The sequence below is a fragment of the Squalius cephalus genome, assembly GCF_949319135.1.
Source record: "Squalius cephalus genome assembly, chromosome: 13".
Taxonomy (NCBI): Eukaryota; Metazoa; Chordata; class Actinopteri; order Cypriniformes; family Leuciscidae; genus Squalius; species Squalius cephalus.
The window spans coordinates 21,046,727-21,062,946 of NC_137134.1; the positions used below are offsets into that span (position 1 = coordinate 21,046,727).

The following is a 16,220-nucleotide window of genomic DNA, read 5'->3' on the forward strand; positions in this document are numbered from 1 at the left end:
TGCCGTGCAGGGGTCCTTGGACATATGAAACATTTTATATATATACATATATAATTTAAATATTGTTTGAAATTTTTTGGTACATTTAATGGTCTGTTAAGCATTATTGAAAATAATAATGGTCAGTTGTGGTCATTTAATTCTGTAAATGAATAAATAATCCTGTTGTCCTCCTACCTGCAGGGGGCGGCGGCAGTGGACGGGCGTCTGAAGCGTGGAGACCAGCTGCTGTCGGTCAACGGAGAGAGTCTAGAGGGCGTCACACACGAGCAGGCCGTGGCCATACTGAAGAAGCAGCGGGGAAGCGTCACGCTCTCTGTGCTCTCCTAACAAACACTACATCTACTGAAAAACACACATTCCTTTCACACATATTAAAGAGACTCTTTGTGTCAGCAACGGCTGTTATCCGGCCACTTTACTTCCTGATATGGAGAATGTTTGCACTCAATCGTTTAAACTGCGCCTGTTACTGTTTGTGCACCTGCTATCGAAATCGATTAGAAAAATACTCATAAAGGGAATTTATTGTATCGTCTTTGTCTTAGTCATGGACCTGTAGCCTCTCCACTGGTGAATGTGAGCGGTGAATTGTGGGGTGATATTACAGATGATTATGTTGATGAAATGAGTGCTGGTAACTCAAGACCAGGAGGAAAAATTACAGTGGTAGACACACTAACACACACTTTATTAGTGATATCATTTCAGTGCACATATGACAACTTTTAGTGTGGTTGTCCATGATTTTGTTTCGTGTAGTTAAAATGAATACGTACTCGACAAACCCGCCTTATTTTCAAGAAATCAGATCGATTAAATGTAGAGATGAATTCATGAACGAGCGTTAATAAGGGACGATAGACGTGCCGTGAAACAGGCAGATCATACTGTGTTGGGATGTTTTGTTTAGCTAGTATTAGATATTAGTATCATTTCAATCAAATTCTTTACATTGCAGGGTAGTTTTGTGAGTATTTCAAAAACTGGTATGACTGACTTCTGTGCAGCTTAAAATGAGATATTTTGCAGAATGTTCACGCTGCTCTTTGCCATACAATGAAAGTGGATGGGGACTGCTTCAGAAATGACTAAAATAACCATTGAAGTATCTCAAAAGTTGACTCGTGCGCTACAGTTCAACTCTTTGGAAGTCGTATGCTTGCTTTTTTATTTCAGTTAAAATTTCAGACACTTCTGCACACAAAGCTATTATTGTAAGTCGTTTTTCACTTACAATCTTTCCTGAAATTAAAATTTCATTACATGGCTTCAACATTTTTGGAGCGTGATTGTCCCAGTCCCCATTGACTTTTATTGTATGGAAAAAAGCAGCTTTAGCATTCTTCAAAATATGTCCTTTTAGGTTCCTCAGAAGAGAGTAAGAGAGTGACACAAATAATGACAATTTTAATTTTTGGGAGAGCTAGTCCACTGTATCATGTTGCTATTGTGTATCGAGATTTCAAAAATGACAGAAATCCTTATGAATAACATAGTTTTTTATTACGTTTTTGTAATTCCATTTGTAATTCAATTGCACACCTTTTGTCATTTCATTGTAAATATGTAATTTATTTCCTTTTTAGGGTGTTTTTGCATCACTTTTGTCTTCATGAAGATGTCTCGCATATCCTAGTTTGACACCGTGTGTGTCTGTGTGTCACAATATGAGGATATCCTGTGTCAGTCTCTGTCCTAGAGGAAGTGTAGCAGGCTCTTGAGAGACTCTCCAGGTTGTAGACAGCGTATGGAAGCCTCGTCCAGACCGTCTCCTCCACTAGGATTTCGTAAGCATACTATGCCTCTTGAATTCTCGTGCCATGTGGACAGTGTGTTCTGAACTGTCCAGCGCTGCGTCCCTTTAAAAAGATTGCCTGTCTTCCCCTTTATCCTTCAAGAAAATGCAACACCCCAGTCTGCTACCTTCCACTAGATCTTTACATTTGGGCTTGAATCATATGATTCTTCAACTCGCACTCAGATGACTCAGCGGTCGAGGTTAACGCTGTCGTAACACCGTTATATCGGCCAATTTTCTGTCAGTGTAATGTTTTTAAAGTCCAAAGAAACCTTTTAGTTGAATTCATACATAAGGTACAGATCGAAGCCTGAAATAAAGCTGATTTATTAACATTTACAAAAGTGGTCATTATGGTCTGTGGCTTTATTTTGGACAAGTAGAATTTATCTAAAGTGTCAGAAAATAAAGTTCTTTAAATTTTAAACACATTTTGACTTATTATAAAGAGAAATCTATGCCTGTTTCAGATCTTTACCTGTAAAATTATTATTATTTTTAGGTTTTATTTGAATTTTTAAGGCACGAAAAACCTTCACACCAGCCATTTCTGCATTAGTTTACTACTATTTAAATGTTTGGGGTCAGTAAGATTTTTTTTTTCCTTTGAAAGAAATAATTTTATTGAAAAAGGATGCATTAAATTGATCAAAAGTGACAGTAAAGACGTATAATGTTACAAAAGATTTCTATTCCAAATAAATGCTGTTCTTTCTTTTCATCAAAAAGTGTCATGGTTTCCACAAAACTTTTTTTAAACATTAATAGAAAATGTTTCTTGAGCAGCAAATTAGCAAGGATCATGTGACACTGAAGACTGGACTAATAATGCTGAAAATCACAGGAATAAATTGCATTTTAAAATATATTCAAATAGAAAGCTGATGTTTTGAATTGTAGTAATATTTCACAATATTACTGTTTTTACTGTATTTTTTATCAATAATTGCAGCCTGGGTGAGCAGAAGACACGTACTTCAAAAACATTAAAATTCCTACCCTCCAAAACGTCCAAAAAGTATATTGATTTTTAATTATTTTTTTAAAGAGGCTTGCACAACAAATATCTGTAAGATACTGAATTTCTAATATTAAATCATGTTAAAAATTGGTACATCAACAAATGCCCTTAAGAATGAACTAAAGTTCTGTAAAGAAATCTACTGCTAAACTTTCATACAAGAAAGAGCTGTGTCAGCTATTAAAATGATAACTTATTACAACAGAACGCAAGGTTAACATGGTGTGCTGACTCTGCTAATTGTGGACATTTCCTTGAAATTACATTGCGGTCACTTTTTCGTCAGTTTGGTGAACGATTATGCTCTCATATGTGTTTGGGTCGTCGCTGCTCCTGAAAAACAAGTGCCAATTCCAGTGTTAATAGCATTTTCAAGGGAATATTCACTCCTTTTCCATTCATTTGAATCATTAACATTATATTAACACAATCAGATGAGGAGTTTCTTGAGGTTGAACGTGATTTCAGGCCATATAAACAATTCTCATGAGCAGTATCAGTAATGATAGTATATCTGTTTTCCCCAGGAATGTCTATTTATAGTGTTGAATCGCTTTATTACGGCTGTATTGGTATTATTACCTGACTGCGTCAAGACTGGTTTCATGGGCTGATGATCCATTGGTCATGGCGTATTCATTGGGTACGACTGCTTCTGATTTGCTTTAGTCAAAAAGAAAAACGGATTATAATGTGGTGTTTAAACACACCAGATTTGGAAACTAGTTGCTAAATAGAATTGTGTATTATGTGTACTAGCCTATATAGATGAACATGAATTACTTTATAATAACTTTCATTTAAAACATATTATTAATGAGAAAAATTAAGGAATATACATTATACACTTTTAAAAAATAAAGGTTCTTTATTGGCATTTATGGTTCCACTAAGAACCTTTAACATCCATAGAAACCTTTCATTGCACAAAAGGAAAAGGGTTCTTTAGATCTTAAAAATGTTCTTCACACAATAATGGTTCTTTTAAAAACTGTTTGTGGAAAGGTTCTTCGGGGAACCCAAAATCACTGTGATCAATATGTTGACAAGTTGATCAATATGATGACAGCTTATGTTTTTAAATTGTTTTAAATAAGTTGAGCAATTTTCAACTTTTTTATATTTACACAAGATTGAACTCATTTTAAGTCAGTTTAATGTAATTTAAGTTGAAATGACTTAAACAGCCAAGTTGATTGCACTTAAAACTTTAAGGCACCCAAAAATGAAAATTCTGGCAATATAGGCTACGCAAGATTGACTTTCCTATGCAAAACTTATAGGCCTATATTTATATTTAAAAAAAGAAAGTCATACAAGTTTTGAACGACTTTATGGTGAATAAATTGACAGAACTGTCAATTTTAGGAAAACTCTGTACCCTTAATATTAAAAATGCTACTGATTTCAGCATGGCCTTGAAATATACACGCAACAGATTACCTTGGATTTTCACACCATGCTTTGTTTACAAGGAAGGCGATGAAGATGAGAAAGAGGAACACCGCAACGGCAATGATTCCTGTAAGCCAGTTGGGCAGAGTTTGCTCTGCTTTCTCTAAAAGAGACACATGATAAAACTGTACATTAAAATACCTAAAACTATTGAAAACCTCACTTTAAATGCTTGATGCTTTTTTCTAGATTTCCCTCCAAAAAATAAATGTGTAAAGGCTGTACCTGCTTGAGCCGCTGCCAGTCCCAGTGTGAGCAGAAGCCAGTGAAGCACAGCGATTGGTTTCCCCATGTTTATTCCTCTTTAGATTCGCAAAAATGTGAAACACTCAGACCTGAATCCCTGCTTTTCTCTAACCAGGAAACAGTTATCTGAAATTCAATGGAAGAAAAGACAACACCCAGTGGTCCATCCAGGTCGAGTCAATCATTTACCCAGTGCATCGCAAAGGGATAACAGAGATCTGACGAGTGCATGTGAATATGATCATCCGATTCAACTGTTATCAGTCATATCTGATATCAACTTACATAAATGTTCATGGCTTCCATAAATACTGCTGTTTTTGTTCTCAAGATGACGGTAGAGTTGTTAATCCAGTGGAGGAAGTCCTATCCCACCGTGCAGATTTAAGAAATGAAGACGCTACATAAGCCGCTAATGTGAGTCTTTAGATTCCCGCGATTACGGAATTTGTCTGGTTAGCGTTCCACGGTTTTCAATTAGTAACAGATCATTGAAGACACATTAAACCCACCAGTGCCACTTTGCTCCTGTGGAAGTTACAGTTTAGCTATAGAGTAAAACAAGCAAGCTTTATAATTGACTCTGATCTGTGTTTTGACCACTACACTTCAGGTGTCTATTCATTTTTTAATAATTTAACAGTCTGGAGTTAATTATTCCACATTCAGCATAACATTAATGTGTTTATCTCAGGACATTTTTAGGTTTTCATCCCTGAGAAGCATTCCTGCAAGGTGAACGGAGGATGGTGTACACCAAGGTCATTGGTTTGATTCTCGGAAAATGCATGAACTGATAAAACATTGAATTGTAAGTAAATTCACATGCATAAATGCAAGTATTACTGTGAACTCTTTAAAATAAAGGTTTTTTATTGGCATCTATGGTTACATGAAGAACCTTTAACATCCATGGAACCTTTACGTTCCACAAAAGGTTCTTTATAGTTGAAAAAGTTCCTTTAAAAGTCTAAGAATGGTTTTCACTGAAAGGCTCTTTGAGGAACCAAACACTTTACTTCCATGGCAACGCTGCGAAAATGTAGTGTAGAGTGTAATGTAGAGTGTCTACCACACACTGTGCACATTTTACACTTTTGTTTTTGCAATTATTGTAATGCATACCTTGAATCCAATGCACTGCAAGTCGTTTTAGATAAAAGCATGTGCCAAATACATATAAGAACTACTGCTTAAAGTCAGGTGCACATTATGAATGTTTGACTGTATGATGTGATCACAGTGTAAAAGCAAATGCATATTGTAGCAAATGCATATTGTGCCAAATCAATCGTTTTGGTACCATATATATTACAGCCAATACTTTGGTCCCAACCGTCCCCGGAAGATCTACACCAGGGGTGTCAAACTCAGGGTTTACTCACGTTTACACACAAAGATGTACTAAAAACTGAAACGTTTTTTCTTCGCATACTGACAACACAATTGTCAAAATGATCCCGTTCACACGGATCCCAAAAACGACTAAAAATGCTGTATTCATGCCAGGCCAGTAGTTGGCGATGTCACTTTATAAAGAAACACTTCGCGCCTACAGACTGAAATCGTGATACATATTGCACATGACGTCACAGTTTTTTTTTCACGAATTCGCGTTTTTGTAGTTTACACAGATACGATAACGGTATCGTTTTCAAAAACATGCAGTTTGAAACCCGTTTTCAAAAGCTTGCGTTTTTAGGCCCCCCGAAACACTGTTGTCGTGTAAATGAACACATAAAAAGTTTTACATTTTTAGTTGAAAACGGTGTCGTGTAAACGACCTCTCGGTTTCTGGAGGGCCACTGTCCTGCAGAGTTTAGCTCCAGCCCTGATCAAACACACCTGAACCAGCTAATTAAGCTCTTCAGGATTACTAGAAACTTCCGACAATCAGGAAGTCATGAGCCCTTACGCACATTACGAGTCATTTTACGTCATAATTACACAGAATCAGTGATACACGTCACAACTGTACAACCTGAAATATTTGACTTTGTTTACAAATTACCGCAAAAATTGTTTGTCAGCCTCTTGAACGATGCAAACCACGACGACAGAAGAGGCATTTCTCTCGATGAAAAAGACCTGTCGGCACGACAAAACGTCTTTTATAGAGCCTTAAATAATTCACTCAGACAACACATCGTTGTTAAACACCTAGCTTGACTATCCTACAACAAGTTGATGAATGACTAGTTTGTTTGAACTTGAGGGCATTGCAGACCGTCTTCGTCCTCTCTTATTAAACCACAATAGATGAGCTCACATGAAGAGAGCGCTCTTGAGGTGAAGAGTGACAGAGCAAATGATTAACAGACCACAACAGAGAAAAAGAGGTGGAGTTGGATGAAGACCACGATCCGCCCCTCAGGACTCAAGGGACACATGAGCGTCTCTCAGCCCAGAGGAAATTAGCACTGCTTGAAATGCGCACTGCCCTCTCATTAACACCTCGTATAAAAATACCGGCCCGCTCCCCAAGGGAGCCACTTCTGCCGATGGTGTGGAAGATAGCCATGAGAGACCCCAACGGAGACTCTTTCCACTGGCCCGTCCTGCCTCTGAGAACCAGACCTTCGGGAGGTTCACTGGGACGTCCTTGTCCCAGAAGGAGGGGCGTCTTAATTGAATACTCTCTCCCCTTGTCTAGTTATCTCAGGGTAATGGTGGTCTTTATCAGTCGGTAAGCATGTCCTTTTGTTGTGATGGGGCTCCTTTGAGATCCATCCAGGTTGAAGCTCTGGAGCCCCTGTTTGGGGCCACTGGTGGGAAAAAGGCGGATAGCGACTACACCGCAGTTAATTAAAAAGGGAAAAGATGGCGTCAGAAATCCCTGATTGAATCCGTACAACCATCCCACCATTTCAAGAGTGAGCGCATTGGCATTTGAGATGAATGAAGGGACTTAATAGAATTACAGTGTTTTGATGGTGTGTTTAATCTCTGCTGGGATACACCGTACACACACACAGGCCTGTGGATCATGTGGCTTTAGTATTCATGGGAAGCGGACACCATTGAAGATCTTACTAATCTTCAATGGACAAATAAAACTCTAATTGAGCAGCAGAACTTGATATTGAGCCCACGGTTTAATTGTTTATGGTGAGATTTACCTAATGAGATAAATGAAACATGTTTGTGTTACGTCTAAAAATTTTGATTCGGACCTATAATGTAACTTAAGTCTTACTGAAATGACAATTTTGTCATCGTTTACTCAACTTTTACTTTATTTATTATGTGAAACAAATGTTATTTTCCAGATTCTATTGGCTGCTCTTTTCCATTCAGTGATAATTATATAAACATTGAGCTCCCAAAAAATCACATAAACAAATGGATTATTATGGATAATATTTATTTATTGCGACTGTTTTGTTTACTCAAAGTAAATAAATAAATATTGGTGAAATAAAAGTTCATTTTTAAATATGATTATAAATACTATAATATTGTAAATACATTTTATTTAAAAAATATATTATTATATAATATTATACATTTTAATATTTATTGATATTAACATTGTGGTTTTTCGCGAAACTTTTTGTAAAATTACCATAATTAAATATTATGATGATTTTTGGTTTTGGTTCACAATTACTTAAAGAATTAAATTAATAAAAAAAAAACAATTATTTTCAAATACAATTCAAAATGTATATTTTATATTCTTTCTTTCTTTCTTTCTTTCTTTCTTTCTTTCTTTCTTTCTTTCTTTCTTTCTTTCTTTCTTTCTTTCTTTCTTTCTTTCTTTCTTTCTTTCTTTCTTTCTTTCTTTCTTTCTTTCTTTCTTTCTTTCTTTCTTTCTTTCTTTCTTTCTTTCTTTCTTTATTTATTAAGCACCATAATTGCGTAAATGATTTTATACATTTTGTTTGTTGATTTCTGTCATTTTTGGAGCTCAATGTATACATATATTTAGACCAACAGTTTGGAACAAAATGAGTAAATGATGACCACATTTTCTTGTCAGTAGTTAAGCTATTCATGTTAAATACTGTAAAAGTCATGAAATACTATCAATATTTCTCTCACTCTCTCACCAATTTTCCATCCTCATACTGAACGGCCACAGTACTGAGAGTGTAAACGGTGTATTTGTGATGGCACACCTCCTCTTGATATGACACTCATTTAATGGCATAAAAGCTTGATTTCTTTTGTCTAAATGTCTCTCGTGTCCTTTAGCTGATAGGACGGAAAGCGTTTGACAAGGTCGTGCACGTATGTGGGTGTGGGTGTGGATCAGTGATCGGTCTGGGAACTGCCCTTGGATCAGTTTTTCACAGGCCCCATGGGGCTAGTAGACCCACCAATGACTTTTCCATTGGCTTTGATTCTTATCAGCCTTTCACACTCATATTCCCAGGGTTTAGACACCCATAGACACCTTGCTATGACCCTGACTGTCCTTACACCCTCAAAATCTTAAAACAAGATAGGCCTTTTCTGTGTTTCTGACGTATTAAGCACCTACAGTATATGTCATAGACGGAATCTAAATCTTGTTGAAGGTATTTCATGTTATCACATCCCGCTGTATTCATTTTTCATGTCAGGGATTTAACATTTTGTTCCTTCCATAAAAATACATTGTATTTTTTCTTTAAGTCCTGACTAGCATGAGTGACTTGACAGTATTTTCATATATCTAAGTCCCTTCAATGCAAGATTTTTTTTCTATTTAATCCCTGTGTTTCTGTCAAAACGCTCCACTGGATATTTTTTTTCCTTCTCTACCTTTACAGTTGTCATGACAACAGAAATGGCTATTATATTTCAGACATTTATATGAACGAACAAATACTCATGATATGTGACCTGAACTGAATTGTCTATTACATTCAGCATTTTTCATAACAACAGCACACATTTTCAGGTTTGCGTTTTTTATTTTTGTGGGTTTTTATATAAAATTTGTGAGATATAACATTGCATATATTCATAGATAGATTTTCACCTTACAACAAAGGTCTTTCTACTAAATATCACATTAAAATAACCATTTTTTGTTTGTTTGCTCATTTAATACCCAATAAAAGACTTAAAGGTACCAAGACTGGTTACTCAATCCTCTGCTAAAAAGCAGATCAAGTTCATACAAGTCAAATAAAGTGACAGAACGTTACTCAATGAATGCGTCATTGCGAGATGGTCGGGTTGGAGGGGTGTTTTAGCCAAAGAAACGAGTGAATGAAGGAGAGATGGAGATGTGAATTAATGGTGTACCATGATCACAATGCAAAAAGAACAGTCTAAAGGAACAAGGGTCATCATTACAGACACACAACATTATCCCGGTTTATCTACACATTCTTGTACCTCCTCCACCATTGTTCTCGAATGATTGTGTTTTGAAACATTATACCGAAAAACCATTTACAAAATGGCGATAGTTTTTTCCCCAAATAGCATTGTTGCTATTGCCAATGACGCTAATAATACTTAAAGGTCATATTCCATTGAAATTCCCAGTATGTACACATTTGTCTCAAAGATGCTGCACAAAGCCAAAGCCGGGTCATCATTTACTCACCCTCAATTCGCTCTAAACCTGTAGGACTTTCATCTTCAGCGGAAACAGAAAAGAAGATATTTTGAAGAATGTTTTATCCATACAATGAAAGTCAATGGGGTCCAAAAACCCAAAAAAATTGGACCCCATTGACTTTCATTGTACGGTTCTTAGAACTTTCTTCTTTTGGGCTTCACTTTAGTCTGGTTTTGGAATGACGTGAGGGTTTGTAAGTGATGCCAATTTTTTTGGTGAACTATTCCTTTTCTAGGACTTGACTTCTCCAAATGCTCTTTTTTGTTGTAAAAGTCCAGCTGTTTCCAATGACCTCCTTACCAGCGGTGTACCTGATGAGGTGTGGGTACCATTCAATCTTCTGTTTTCTTATCGTTTTCAGGTGGCGTTCCTGTCTAAACAACCAAGTGTGGACTAAAAGTCTACCTGACATTTTCCCCCGTACCAGCGTCTCATCACGGAGGGCACCTTAGCATCGAAGCGTGAGGAGAAGAGCTTAAAAGAAAGTCTTACGTAAGAATATGCTTGCACACGACATACGCTAGTTGAGGTCCATGAAGCACTGCGCCCTCTCAAACCTAGGGCTCCAGAAGTCAGTCCGTCGACACCGACTCAGTCATCGCTGGGTGTTTCCGTCCAGCGGGAGGCTGGAATGATGCAGTCCCTTCGCCGAAGACCTGGACTCCACCGACGAGTCCTGGTCCTCGGTAAAGCTCTCCGGGCTGACGTCCCCGTCCAGCAGGCTCCCGCAGCTGGAGTTCGGGCTCAGCATCTCCTGAAGGAGGTCGTCCCGAACTAGGGTTGCATCTCGGTTGGCCCGGGCGGAGGCATCGCCGCCCACCACGTCGTCCTGGTCATTGAGGAGCTTGGCAAGGAAGTTGATGTACTTCATGGCCAGGCGGAGGATCTCGTTCTTGCTGAGTTTCTTGTCGGGAGGGTGTGTGGGGATGAGCTTGCGCAGCTCGGCGAAGGCACCGTTCACGTTCTGCTGCCGCCAGCGCTCGCGGCTGTTCGTGAAAATCCGTCGCACGACTTTGGGCTGCGAACCTGTACCTGTGAAAGCAGAGAAAGTAGAGTTAGCTTCAATTCCTTTCCAAACATTTGGAGTGTCAAAATCCGCCTTTAGAGGTCGAGTCATAACAAATCAGCAGCGTTTAACAACACAGTTGAGTGCTTTAACAGTGGTTTGCTTGTGAACACACCTAAGGTGTTCACTCACTTCTCACTGATAGATTAGCTCTTTATCTCCCCCTATTTAGCCAAGAATTAATTAACCTTTCTATTATCTATGGCATTTTACATTCAATTATTCAGGGCCATTTCTCTTCCTAGACAGCTCTGTTGGAACAAGGCTATCAATGCTTCACTTTGCCTGATGCACCAGTGACTTCATATAATTACACTTATTTAAATGGATTCCCAACATCTTGAGTTAAGGAATAATTTAAAGCATTTTTCGCTATTGTCTTGAAGAGGCAGCGAAGGCAGCGTTACCTTTGATGCTCTTCTATATCATCTAACAGCATATTGTGTCATGCATACCGCGTTTCCGTCTCATTAGAATCCCACATCTCAGTCTCAGCACTCGCAGCCAAACACATTGACTCGTATTTGCATTTTTATAGACAACTCGCAGCTATCTCTCGTGCACATACACTGATTTTTTTTTTAGGGGGGGAGGTTGGTTCCTATTGGCAACTGTAACCATTTATTTCTCTCGCTTTTTTCATTTCTGTCTTCTGTCTTTGTTTCACAACTATATTTTGTTCTCTGCTTATTTTAAGAGGAAATGCATTTTCATGCAATACAGTATGATGCAACGATATTGGTGACATAATTGTCACTTTAGAATAAAAAAATATTTATTTTACATATCTTTAATTTGGATGTGCAACTAAAGTGGCATTCCTTGCTAAAAATAAGTGCATGAATATTTGCATGAATTTTTTCAAATCAAAATCAAATAAATCAAATCAAATCTGAAGTTATTTCGTTTGTTTTACTTTATCATTTTCATTTTTCAGTTTCATTCTCTTCAGTTTTTGCAACAAAAAAACCCCCTACATATTTGATTTTACCAAATGGTGCCTGATGTCATTTAAAATGGCCGAGAATGAAACTGAGATGATGGAGGGAAATTATAAATGAAAGGAAAAAGAGAAAAGCACAGCCAAAGAGTGGCTTACCATACTTAGAAAGATCTAAAATGGTCCTACCATCGCTGATTTCAACCTCATACGGTACAGGTCTGCGTTTCACTCGATTGCTGGGATACATCCCATACTGTTCCACTTCTCCAGCAAAACCACTGAGGAGAAACAGGCACAACTCAGTACGGGTGATTCAAGCTTATTAAAATATGAAAAATGGTCCTAAAATGCAGTTTATTCATATACTTCAAATGTCATTAAACAGAGTAAAATAAAATAGAAAGCACTCAAGTAATTCAAGCTTGTAAAATATACAAAAGAAAATGCATTTTAATGCATTAAATAATGGTCCACAAATGCAGTTTATACATATTTTATACTTCAAATGTCATTAAACAGAACAGAATAGAATAAAATAGAATAGAAAGCACACAAATACTTCAACTGTACAGAAAAAAACTTGAATATATATATAAAATACATTTGAATGCATTAAATAGTAGTCTTAAAATGCAGTTTGTTCATATTTATATAGTTAAAATGTCATTAAACAGAATAGAATAGAATAGAAAGCAATTAAATTGTACAGAAAAAGATACAAAAATACATTTTAATGCATTCAATTTATCTTTAACATTCAATTGCTGATGGAGAAAACGAAGTACTTCTATATTTAATATAGATGTAGAATATATAGAATAGAAACGGAAACGAATATATAACATTGCATTATCAAATAAGGAGAAAACGAACTCTGATAAACGAAATACTAAGAAAATGATTACTCTATTTTAAAAAAATATATAGGCCCTAATTATTTATTTTATGCATTATAAATGTTTCGGGGTCATTCAATATATATTTTAATAGGTTGAATTGCATCAGAACTTTAGATTCTGATGGCATCATAGCATACGCTACCGATCATTTCATGCATCATAAAATAAATCATATTATTCAGGCTAGAGCAAGAACATGTTAAAAACGAGAAATTAAAGATCTTTGCAACAAACAAAAACGAGCATGCACAAAAAGACTAAATCCACATTCAAATGCATGCATCTTTTAAGTTTATGCATTCGTTTCATATCCTACTTTGCGTGGTGCGTAAAAGTGCTGTTACCTGTTAATAGTGGCGAGCGGTTGCGTCATGTTGCTGTAGAGCATCGCTCGTGCCGGGAGAGGGAAAGCGGGCGGACTCAACTGCACCATTCGAGTGTCGCTCAGCGGGTCTCTGGGAGGCAGCGGCAGTGGGATCGGTGGTCTGCACAGCTCGGTGGTCTGCACCTTATGGCTGATGTCTGCCTTGAGCTCTCTGCCTTTTATATCCGCGCTCCCTCCTCTCCTGGACAGCTCGATCACCGCCACTTCCTTTTTTAGCTCGGTGGCGTGGTGAGCCGTTTCCTTGGCAACTCCATTAAGGACGCGGCGCTCCTCGGGGAGGTGATGCTCCCCTGTCTCTGCCTTCGTGCCTTCCTGTTTCCCGCATGCGTCCCCCTCCTCGGGCGGGGGGGAACCGCAGCCCTCCGTGCTCGGGCTGAGCGGAAATTGCTCGGATTTCAGTTTTTCCATCATCCTCAAGTCCAGCTCCAGAAAAAAATCCAAACGCTTATAATTAGTGGTATCCAAAGGAAATTGTAATTCCCAACCAATCCAGCGCCTGTTCAGCTTCTCATCGGAGGTCACCTGTGAAAGCACACACCTTTATGCACATTGATTGAGCGCCCGCGTTATTACGCGCGTCCTCGCTGCGCGCGTGACTGGAAACACTGACAGTACAGTAATGCAGCTCTATGACAGCACGTGTCATGTGTGTCTCACACAACTGCTGTATCCACGCAAAGGCCTGTGCCATCCATTCTACGAGGATAGACAAGCAGGTTTGCCTAAATATCTTTTAGGTTAGTGTCTTTTTTCCCTTGACTTGACCTTGGCCTGTAGCCTATATATCATCATTCTGCTCATGGTATCTGGAGATAAGCGTGTCATACCGGTGTCTTCGTTGGAAAAGAGCTTATCTTCTGCAAACATTGTTCGACATTTATTTAACAGAAAATAATCTGCATAATTATTAGAGGACGAATTCAATAACACCTTTCCAGATTAGCATATTTAATCATATCACATTTAAATGACAAACATTAATATTATTGTTATTATTTTAACATTAGGCTACTCGTTATATAATTCATCTATTTAGCATGATTTCATATCAATATGGAATCATATTAGCGTATTTATTGTGGTGGTGATAATTTATTTACGTCTTTTCTGAACCTAAAACGAAGATTTTTACGCGAGTAATTGCGCTATTTTTGAACCTTTTATTATTATTGCATGGTTTTAATGTTATAAATATTTAAATAGTGAATGTATATTAACTTTTTCGTTGACGGTTTATGTTTATAATGGCATTTGTTTGTTCAAATCTGTTGCAATATTTTTGAGCATGTTAATAGTATCTTGTAATGTTTTCTTTCTCCAGTGGCATCTAATAATCTATTGCTTATTTTGTGTGTAAATATAGACTACAAGATGGCTAAATATTAATACGTCATTCCCTTCTACATTTAGCTACGTCTTTCTGTTTCCTCCGTATAGATATAGTTTATAGAATAATGTATTTCATCGTATTTATATAAATACTTTTACAGATTACAGCATTAATAACCGACCAGAAATGACGAAAAAAAACGTTACGTGTACGGTGTCAAATAGACTAATAATTCGGCAACAAACTTAAAAAAAATAAAATAATAATATTTACCATTTAGGAACTAACTCGACCAAAATGTCAGCTTTAGTTTAATAATTGGGATATCGATGAGATTAGTTCATTTATTGGTGGAGTTATGGTGGCTATTATTTTTAAGCACTAAACGGAAACGAGGAAAATAGCAGCCGTGAGGAAAATCGAATCGAAATGAATCGAATTTCTTAACTTTCGATGAAAAGATCATGTCCTAAACGCCCTTTAATTATAAAATAAATGCCAAATCGATATCTGCATTCTGCAGGCTCAAGGGCCTATTTGCTCCAAGACCGAATACAGCCAAATATAAATGATATAAATCATACCTGAGCTTATATTAATCATCTGGCGTCGATAGAAAGCCTAATTATGACCTGCGTTAGTATCAAATGAGCGCAGAAACACCAATATTCGCCTCTTACCGTCGTCGGGCGGTGGATGTTAGTGTGTGCATGGAGCCATTTTGTGGAGGGTCATCCATGTCTGAGGTTTTAGATGCACTGAAGTGCTGTGTGGAACTGGAAGTGAGGTCTATATAATTCCACATCACGTCCAGCGCGCGCTTCTCAGTATGGGGAGCGGAACACGGGCGCAATGTGGCCAGGCGAGATAAGAGCGCAGTGGCGGCCACTGCGCGCTCGATAAGCCCCTAAACCCATTATTTATGAAATGATTCATTATTATTTTGCTTTTTATCGAGGGCAAATGCGAAGAGAAAAATATAGACTTATATTGTGAATGGATATGCATAAAAAATAACTCAGCAGATTGAGGAGGGGGGGGAAAAACGAATGCGTAATATTGTTGAACTGCTTCAGGGGCTCAATCAGAAATTAATTATGCGGCCAATAGTAACACATTTTCAGTGATATCGGCTGGGGATGTAGGCTTGAAAAGTACCATTAGCGGCTGTTTGTTTTTACACATTTCAGCGTTTTCGGGCGTTCAGAATCAACTGGAGATCGTGTAGCGGCAGCCTATGACCCTCCCTCACTGAGTAAAACATGTTTATGAAGGTAGACACACGAAATGAGCTAGCCTAACAGACATAATTGCTGTTTTTAATGGTTATTTCAGGTGGCGTTCGATTTAATTCTTCACATTTATTTTGTCTCATTTAGCCTACCTGTTTTAAAGTAGGCCTACACATTTTCTTTATAGAACAGTACAAATAAATGTATTTATTAAGGATGCACAATATATCATTATGGACTGTCAGCATTATATTAATATCTGCCTTGGTCGATATTGTAAGC

At 37.5% G+C, this 16,220-nt stretch overlaps 3 protein-coding genes across 11 annotated transcripts in view; 1 reads left to right on the top strand and 2 right to left on the bottom strand.

Moving 5' to 3' along the window:
• The window catches only part of patj (PATJ crumbs cell polarity complex component), a 104,259-nt gene extending 101,451 nt beyond the window's left edge, over positions 1 to 2,808 (top strand). For all 8 annotated transcript variants that reach the window (XM_079890251.1, XM_079890254.1, XM_079890250.1 and 5 more), the window contains one exon: positions 184 to 2,808. In XM_079890251.1, coding sequence (XP_079746377.1) covers positions 184 to 330 — 147 coding nt within the window. In that variant the 3' untranslated portion in view covers positions 331 to 2,808. The remainder of the gene's footprint in view (positions 1 to 183) is intronic.
• pdzk1ip1 (PDZK1 interacting protein 1) lies at positions 2,107 to 4,645 on the bottom strand. The gene is made up of 4 exons (XM_079890267.1): positions 4,503 to 4,645; positions 4,266 to 4,380; positions 3,405 to 3,485; positions 2,107 to 3,155 (listed from the first exon to the last, which is right to left on the bottom strand). The coding sequence occupies exons 1-4, from the start codon at positions 4,567 to 4,569 to the stop codon at positions 3,083 to 3,085; spliced, it is 336 nt and encodes a 111-aa protein (XP_079746393.1). The 5' UTR covers positions 4,570 to 4,645; the 3' UTR covers positions 2,107 to 3,082.
• Positions 4,646 to 9,408: 4,763 nt separating this feature from the next.
• Positions 9,409 to 15,537, bottom strand: tal1 (T-cell acute lymphocytic leukemia 1). Of its 2 annotated transcripts, none has more exons than XM_079890404.1 (4): positions 15,387 to 15,537; positions 13,336 to 13,898; positions 12,279 to 12,370; positions 9,409 to 11,115 (listed from the first exon to the last, which is right to left on the bottom strand). In XM_079890404.1, exons 2-4 carry the CDS (start codon positions 13,785 to 13,787, stop codon positions 10,679 to 10,681), a joined length of 981 nt encoding a protein of 326 aa, XP_079746530.1. In that variant the 5' UTR covers positions 13,788 to 13,898; positions 15,387 to 15,537; the 3' UTR covers positions 9,409 to 10,678. The 2 variants fall into 2 exon arrangements, with proteins under 2 accessions (XP_079746530.1, XP_079746529.1); XM_079890403.1 differs by having other exon boundaries at positions 9,415 to 11,115; positions 12,249 to 12,370; positions 15,387 to 15,463.
• Positions 15,538 to 16,220: the final 683 nt, after the last annotated feature.